The sequence below is a fragment of the Acyrthosiphon pisum genome, chromosome A1 (assembly GCF_005508785.2).
Source record: "Acyrthosiphon pisum isolate AL4f chromosome A1, pea_aphid_22Mar2018_4r6ur, whole genome shotgun sequence".
NCBI lineage: Eukaryota > Metazoa > Arthropoda > Insecta > Hemiptera > Aphididae > Acyrthosiphon > Acyrthosiphon pisum.
The window spans coordinates 105,050,298-105,059,438 of NC_042494.1; the positions used below are offsets into that span (position 1 = coordinate 105,050,298).

At 28.3% G+C, this 9,141-nt stretch overlaps 1 protein-coding gene across 1 annotated transcript; it reads right to left on the reverse strand.

The window, feature by feature from the left end:
• Nucleotides 1–1,857: 1,857 nt before the first annotated feature.
• Nucleotides 1,858–6,683, reverse strand: LOC100166802 (transducin beta-like protein 3). Its single transcript, XM_001943058.5, has 14 exons — nucleotides 6,538–6,683; nucleotides 5,856–5,907; nucleotides 4,938–5,178; nucleotides 4,535–4,877; nucleotides 4,252–4,448; nucleotides 4,000–4,193; nucleotides 3,698–3,946; nucleotides 3,448–3,631; nucleotides 3,257–3,378; nucleotides 3,026–3,184; nucleotides 2,799–2,964; nucleotides 2,500–2,724; nucleotides 2,303–2,433; nucleotides 1,858–2,237 (listed from the first exon to the last, which is right to left on the reverse strand). Exons 1-14 carry the CDS (start codon nucleotides 6,558–6,560, stop codon nucleotides 2,055–2,057), a joined length of 2,469 nt encoding a protein of 822 aa, XP_001943093.1. The 5' UTR covers nucleotides 6,561–6,683; the 3' UTR covers nucleotides 1,858–2,054.
• Between the last annotated feature and the right edge of the window lie 2,458 nt (nucleotides 6,684–9,141).

Genomic DNA, 9,141 nt, shown 5'->3' on the forward strand with positions numbered 1-9,141 from the left:
GATAGACGAGATGAAGAAACAAAAAAATTACACGGTAGATTAGATAAATTTACGTTTAGAATAAGTTTATCTACTAGGTATATAGCACACAATCGAAATGTTTGTAAAAGCTGATTAGCTGAAATCAAATTTGACTTAAAACATTAAACTTAAAAATTTTACTTTAATATGTAAGTATAATAATCAAAAATACTAATTTAAAAAAAAAAATACGTTTGCTTTTTAATTTGTATACTTACTTGAATAACAACATTAAAAACATTAATTATAGATGCATTGAAAGTGTTAAGTGTTCTTGTATATTAAATAATACAATTTTATTCTATAATCTAACTACTCATGTATATGCAACTAATTAAAAAATACAATATGCATAGTTACATTTTATTTTAGCATTGAAGAAAGTATAGATATGGACAATTTTCGGGCCCAAAATTGAAAATTGTACTGGGCCCATAAATTGGTAAATCAGGCCCTGTGTTTACCATTTAATGTGGTGCCATCACTCATATATGCAATGACGCTCAATCTTTATTATCTTGTAATAATTTAAAATTTCTATTATATACATATATGTAATACAATAATTTAATGGCCCGATTGCCGCGTTAATTATATAATATGAAATGTAACAATCGCGTAGAATAAGTCATCATGATTCTGAATACTTATCTTAACTTATGTTGATATATGATTATATAGGTTGAGGCTGTTTCACGATGCCTGAGTGGCTGTGTCAACGATTTGTTTTTAGATTCTGAGTGGAACGATGAATGTATTGATTTTACAATGATGTGTGTTTTTTTTTTTTTTGTGTCTGTCATCACCATTTAGGACAGAAAAAGTGCTTCGATTTTCTTTGAAAACAGATTTTGCATAAAAATTCCCATTTTCCTTAATTTTTCTTTTTCACGGCGCTTTTGAAAACTACTGGGAAATTTTTACTTTTGAGCCCCCCCAAAGTACCAACTAGATTCACTTTCTTATCAGAAAAGATACTATTGAAGAAAATCCAAGCATTTTTACTGTCCTAAAAAGTGATGACAGACACAAAAATAAAAATATAAAAAAACAAAAAAAAAAACACACTCATCATTGTAAAATCAATACATTCATCGTTTCACTCAGAATCTAAAAGTTATAGATACTAAGATAGTAAGATACTAACACCAGTTTAGAGATAATGTCTACAATAAAATATAATATCTTCATCATTTTTTAAGATAAAGTCAGATGTCAATTAATTTTATTACTATATACTTTAATCTCTTATATTTCAAATGTTTATTTATAGTTTATACCTATGGTTTAAAAATATTTGGTGTATTGTTTTATTAAATATTATTATTATAAAAAAATATAATTTTAGATTTATCATTAGAGCGCAGATTTCGATGCTAATACATCTTTTTTTCTGTAATACTTGAAAAAATGCTTTGCAGGATGTAAATGTGTTTCAAGTACACACTTAGTTGACAATGAACTTTTTAGGTAAATTTTAACCTATTTCTAGTAAGTAATAATATTACAAAAAAAATGCAAAATAAATACACATATTGTACTTAAATAATATAGGTAATCTGGTATTTAAATAAAAGGATTCACAAATTTGTCTTGATTTTCGAAGAAAAAAAAACTTAGGAATTTATATTTTTTTAGTGTTTTTACCTTCTTAGGTCATAAATTCATTTTTTAAAAGTACATTTCTTAGAGGTTTAAATGGATTAGGATATAAATGCATTTTTCTATATTCATAAGGGCATTTAAATCCGAGCCCTATTTATCATTGAATTCAAATTTAAAACATCCATTACAGTGACCCTTAAATCCTTTTAATGACTTGGTACATTTGAAATCTACTATATAGCAGAGCGCCTTCTTAGGTTTATTCAAAATGCAACAAATAGCGAAATAAAAATAATAATCATGGATTATGTAATTGTATAATAAAATGTACAGATAAATAAAGCTATAGTGCGACCAAGTAAAGACGATGACCGGTTTTAGATGGTTTTCTGGTCAATATCTTAACTTGGTCACACTATATTTTATTATTATTCATTTGATAGATGAGGTGCCATACAATTAGTTGTATAACGCAAAAGTTGTAAATTTGTCATTAATGTGGTTAGTCGTCTATAGTGTCGTTCACTGTATGCCATTAATCCTTGTAATTTTTCTTGATTAATTGTTAATTTTCCCATCATAATATCTTCCAGCAGAATATTTAAAACAAGCTGAAATACATTTTTAATTATATAATTAAAATTAATCTGTAGACAAATAAAAATTGTTTAAATACTTGTGCTGCAAGACAATATTTTCCATTGTTATTCCAATCAACTACATAATTCAAAAGTCTTTCTTTTTGTTCTTGATTGATATTTTGAAATACCATTTTTAAATCTTGCCCTTGACCTTGTTTCGATAAAGCTACAAAAAAGCAATAGTTCAATATTCATTAATAAAATAAACGTTAATCACTTGATGTAAACAAACTTTGTATTATTTTAAGTGCTGTGTTTGGCCTTTCTAATGTGATGGACATTTTAAGTGCTGGTAACAATTGTTCATTTTGTAACAAGTTTTGTAATTGTTGGTCTTGTAACGCTTTAGTTTGGCTAGCAGCTGCTTCAGAAATTCTCACTTCTTCAGTACGATCATGCCAAACAACTAATCTTGAATCAGTACCTCCAGTCACCATAATCGAACCATCATCCACAACTTGAAAAATTATTATTAAGTACTAACTAGTAACTAATAACACTAATCATAAAACATAAATGTATTTTTCTTACTTGATAAGGCCCACACTTTAGAAGAATGTTTGTCAAGTGTAGCAATACATTCACTAGTTTTAAGACACCAAATTTTAACTAGCCCATCACCTCCACAACTAGCTAATTGAGTACCACGATTTAAAAAACCTCCTTTTAATACTGATGAATCATGACTCTCTAGCGTCTAAAATGTATTGGATATAAATGTATATATTTTTAAAATGTAAATATTTTTTTCTTTTTACTTTAAGACAAGAATAATCAGCCATAGACCATATTTTCAAAGTAGTATCTGCTGACGATGATAACAGTACTTGATCTATAGGAGAAAAGCGTACACACCATACCCCTCGCTTGTGGCCTCTGCATACTCCAAGAATTGACAAATCATTTGCAGACCATATCTATCCCGAAAATATATAAATAATGCTATTTAGTATTTTGTAATAGTAATAAAGAAACCAATTGGCTAGTACTTTAATTAATTTGTCCTGAGAGCCAGTAGCAATTGTCTGATGGTTAGGTGCTATACAAATACTATTTATTTCTTTTTCGTGTCCAACTTCAGTTAATTTGACGCTCAAAATATGTGGTTCATCTTTTAAAAGGCATTTATTAGAGCATTAATAAAATATTTTTTACGAAATAATTATGGGTTGATGTATACCACTTTTGAATGTTTTTGGGAGTTTCCAAAGTTTTAATGTAGTATCTGTACTGGCAGAGACAATAAACTCCAAAGATTTAGAAATGGCCACTGAATTTATTGCGCCTGTATGCCGGGATCCAATAGCAACACATTTAGCTGTCCTGTTTACATTACAATATAACCATACTCTAATGCTATGATCCTAAATATAAATTGTGTACAATAGTAAAATCTAAAAGATGATTAAATTTATCAGTTATAATCTTACTTTACTACTGGATATTAGGAAGTTTTTATAAGAAGTTAAACATAACACTGTATCTGTATGGCCTTTTATCCGTTTACAACAAACTCCAAGTTCAACTTTATCTATTTCACAATTGTCATCGCTTTCAATTTTTTTTTTTTGCCATGGAAATATGTAAATATCACAGCTATTAATAGCAACAGCTAAACTACGACTGCATTCATTACCCAACAGTGCAACATCAAGAATTTCATCGTTTGAACCAATCAACTGGAAAAAAAAAAATATTACTTTTGAATTTACTAATATTTTTATTAACAAACCGTTAGTTTAGAATGCTGAGGTCCAAAACTTTGTAATGTAATTGTATTATCAACATAACAAATCGCTAACGTAGACCGAGTTTCATTAAAAATCATATTAGTTATGCTTTTTGTAGATTTTATAGATTGACTATCAGCATTTGATTCTTTCAAAATGGGAATATTATTTTTTACATCCCATATATGTAACCTGCCTAAATATTATTAATTAATTAACATAGTATAATTTATAAATTAAAGAAATGTAGCAACCATTTTCTCCTCCAACAGCAACACAAACACCATTAGGAATGATATGAGTATTTTTTAATTCATTATCCAAATCTTGAAGATAAAAGCCCTCTTCAGGTAATACTACCATTGTTTCCAAACAGTCATATAGGGCTACCATTTTTAACTGTAATTTTGATTCTAGGTCCCATAAAATAACAACTTTGTCTCTGCCACAACTTTTTAAAAAACAATGTAATAAAAAAGAATATTAGTATATAAAAATTGAAATTAAAAATTAATCATTTTCTTATACGATTATTACCTTATAAGATATTGCTTTTTGTAGAATGTTAGTTCTGTTACAGTACTAAAATGTCCTTGTAACTTAAATAAATGCTTCCCATCATCACAACTCCATACATGGATTTCACATTGCATATCAGCAGCAAACAGCCAAAATTCAGAATTTGGTAGTTGTAAAAATGTTAGGGCACTTATATTACCTTGGGCTCCGTGCAATGCATGTAAACAATGAGCTTTTTCTGATTGCCACAATCTTATAATAGAGTCAGTTCCTCCAGATGCAATTATTTGATCACTAGTAATTGCTAACTTTATAACAGGACCTTTATGAAGATGACGCCACGATTTTGTTAATTTTCTTTCTAAAAATCAAAATATATTAATAATTTTACTAAAAATATAATTACTAATTATTATTTTACCATTCCAATCCCATGTACATAATAAGCCACTCTTGTGAGAAGTAATTAGATTTTTACTAGTCGGATCTAAGGTAAATGTAATTACAGAATCAGTGCACTCATCTTCTTCATCTTCTTCATCACCAGTTTTAACAGATCCAGTACGTTGAGGGATGGTATCAACTAATGTAGTTGTTTCAATATCTAATATTGATACTCGAGGACCACATTGGCATAATAAATTATGACCATCTGGGGTCCACTAAAGAGTATAAAAAAATAATTGATTTAATACATTAGTATTTTTTAATATAGACAACATAGATAAAAAAATTTATAATGGAAATGATATTCTTATAACTTATATTTTGTTTTATGAGAAACTATTTTTTTACAAGTTAATGCATTTCAGAAATAGTTTTGAAGTATTATAATTCTAATATTTCTGAGAATATAAATAAAAAACAATTATAATGAAGATGACAATATTACTATACTCCGTTCCACGACAGAATGTACACGTTTTTTGTCTGTTGCTGCACATCCCTCACCATTTTCGCCGTTTGGTTGCGATTGTCAACTGTTCGGCCGGCAGTCAGCAACAACTTATCGCATACGTAGTTGTCGGCCGGTAAAGAGTTTGAGAAATTCAGCCTTGGCTGTCACCAAAGTCAGACGGATGCGCGGCTCATGTACATTACCTCGTGGAACGGAGTATACATTTAATACAGATTACATTATAAATAAATTACAAAATATTAAGATTTTGTCATGAAAACATAATAATTTATTAAATAAACCAAAGTTGTAATAAAATCTTAAAGAATACAAATAAAAACATTCTAAATATAAAAAATATTGATGAGACATAATACTGTTCTTTGATTATTTAATTAAAAACTAGATTATTTATATTATTTAAATTAAAATGCAAATTACTTCAATATGACCTCCAGTATAAAATTCTTTCTGCACATATTCAGGTTTAAATCTGTAATATAAATATAAATAATACTGTATTTTTGTAATATCAAATATTGTAATTGAATGTTTTGTATTCAACTCTTATAAGTTTTGGTTTGAATATGGTTCCAGTTTTAATTATATTTGAGTAATGTTGTTAGTTTTAGAATATTTTAGGTAAGATGATGATTTATTTGTCGAAATTGAACTAATTAAGTATGTATATTATGAATTGTGACCAACAAATTCTAATAGCTAAATAGTAATTAGTAATAAATAATTAGTGTTTACTGTTTAAGCTTATGGACATAAGTAATATACAGCAATAAAATATACAGTACCTAATTTGGATCACTTAGATGATCAAATCATATATAAGTAAAAAATAATAATAGTAAAATAGTTGTATTGTTGTAAAACAACTATTTGTTTACTGAAAATATATCTAACAAACCAGTCGGATTAACATGACTAAGCTAACCCAACTACTAACTTACTTAGCATGCACATAAATACATAATTAAAAATTGACTGTAATTATTGTCATTTAAAAATGTATAATACAAATTGTACAGAAAAACGATACCGGAAAAATACAGTCCTATAAAACGGTCATAGTATAAACATCTCTAAATGTAAAATATATTATATAACTTACATTTCTCTTAATTTTATAGACATGTTCGTAAAATAATAAATATAACTGCACTAATTTTATGTAAGTAAAAAAAAAACTTTTCAAATTTTAGCACGTGTTCTAATTGTGCGGTGTATCGTGCCATGATATTTATTGTATACTTTGATATTCTGATAAGCGTTTATCAATATTTATCGTTCGCTTGTTTTTTTTACATCACAATCTATGGTTACTATAAGAGGGTTAATGGTTACTGTGTTTTATTAAATGAATCCGAACTGCATTTTGTTATACATTTAGAATTATTTAACTATCCCGTTTGAAACACATATTTCAGGATTGTATTTTTATTGAATCATATTATGACTTTAGAATTATAATTCTTTTGAAATATACAGAGTGTTTCTGAAATGGATGAGGTATCTAGTATATGCGTACAATGTGATGGCTCAATGAAGATGTTTTTGAAATTTTTTTCTATCATCAAAATTTGGGTTCACACAAATTATTTTTAAAACATTATTTCAAATGTAAAAACAAATGGTCAAATTTTATTTTTTACGAAATTCTCATACAAATCGAGACGGGTGTGAAGTTGGGGTACCAAAGCAGCTTTAGGTACTAATACACCGACGACTAGTGATAAGAAACGTTGTATGGACGGTTGCATTTTATTATATTCCAGGCGGCTAACATGTTTCTTGCCGTTACCCATAAGATGGCGCCATGAAATTCACCTTGCCCAATATAAACTTGTCCCAGGGTAGTACTGCTTTTCGTGCTGCCGCGCGGTCCGACGATCCGTGCGTTCAAGCACCCATGTGCCGTTTTTAATTTTGTTGACAAGGTTCCGGAAGGTGGCGCCGAATTAAACCTATATATTCGGAAAGCCAGGAAAATTTGCTATAAGATGGAAATGAGACTAGGAGCTACAAGGCTTTCCGCGGTATAGTAATCGGCGACCGACCAAACCCAGGGTACTGTTTTTCGTGCTGCCGCGCGGTACGACGATCCGTGCGTTCAAGCACCCATGTTTTTCATGCTCGAATCGCCGACTTAACAAAAAATGGTGTGGTACATCGATTTGTATGAGAGCACTACAAGATAAACAGTAGTGATGGTTATTAGTTGTTATTTAAAATACATGATTAATTAACGCATTATTTTACATTGTAAACTAATAAAAATGATAAAATAATAACAAAATTAGAGTTAACAAAGTTTTAAATATTAAATTATCGAATTTACTGACATATCTTAAATCGTGCCACGGACTAAGATATCTTAGTCCATGATCGTGATAGTGACCCACCTGTAACCTACTTTACAGCAAAGCGACATCCACTTACCCACTTTTTCATAGTTATTTTATGTTCATATTTGGAGGAAATAACATATTGAATAACCAAGGTTATATTTTAATATGTAATTCTCGCACATAGACATATTAATATGCAGTGTTGGGTAGTAACGTAACGCAAATTACAAATTACTGTAACGCAGTTACTTTTTCAGTAACGCAGCAGTAAGTTCATTACATTTTACTTACAGTAACGCAATTGTAATACAATTACTTTTTAAAAGTAATTTCTATGAAGTAACGCACTACCTAATGCGTTATTTTCCACGTTACTTATTAAAATAATAGTTTTGATTGTAGTACAAAAATAAGCTAATAAGATATTCCAGAAAAATTAGAAATCAATTTTATTTACTTTTGATTTCGATAATAGTAAGTTAACAATATTATTAAACATTCTAGGAATTAATGTTATTACTTTCATTATCAGAAAGAAAAGAGTTCGGCTTAAAAATAAAATTTAATTAAAACGAATTATGATTAACGACTTATGAGTAAGCCACCTATCGGCTATCAACCGATATGGTTATATGGTTATCAGTAGCGGCTATCCTTAAAAATATAGGTGTAGCGAAACATAAGAAGTAACCACCCACCCTCAACAATAATCATCCACATAACATCCCATCTATTGAATAGTTTAATCAAAATGTGAAAATAATAAAATTAGAATTCTCTCAATTTTATTAAATAAATGTTATAGGTAACATCATATTACCTCATGACTGTTTTCGCCATAAGAATCTTGGAATTTTCAAATATTGTATACCTACATTAAATACCAAACATAGTTATATCTTGAACCAATACATAAAATTACATTCGACTAAACTTTAATATAATTATATATGTATTTTATGTATAATTGTATATTCTACAATTACAAATATAACATTATAATATTATAACATAGATGAGCAAGTAGGTATCGCTCTGATATAGGTACAGTAGGTTACGGGTGGGTCGCTGTAATGGATGGTGTTAAATTTGAATTCAATGATATAATATCATTGTATAAGAAAAACAATTCTGAGCAAAGACGGTCAGTCAGCCTATGATATTACTAAGTATATTAATTGATGATATAATTGTGAATAAAGTAATTTATATATAACCTATTTTCGTTGAACCTTTTTTTAAATTTTCAATTGTTAGCTATAAAAGTTGAACATTTTATAAATTTTTAACTACAAATAATATATTTTGTCAAAATCGAACTTTAAATACTTATTCAAAACATTGTGCCTATGTATTTTTAATTTTTT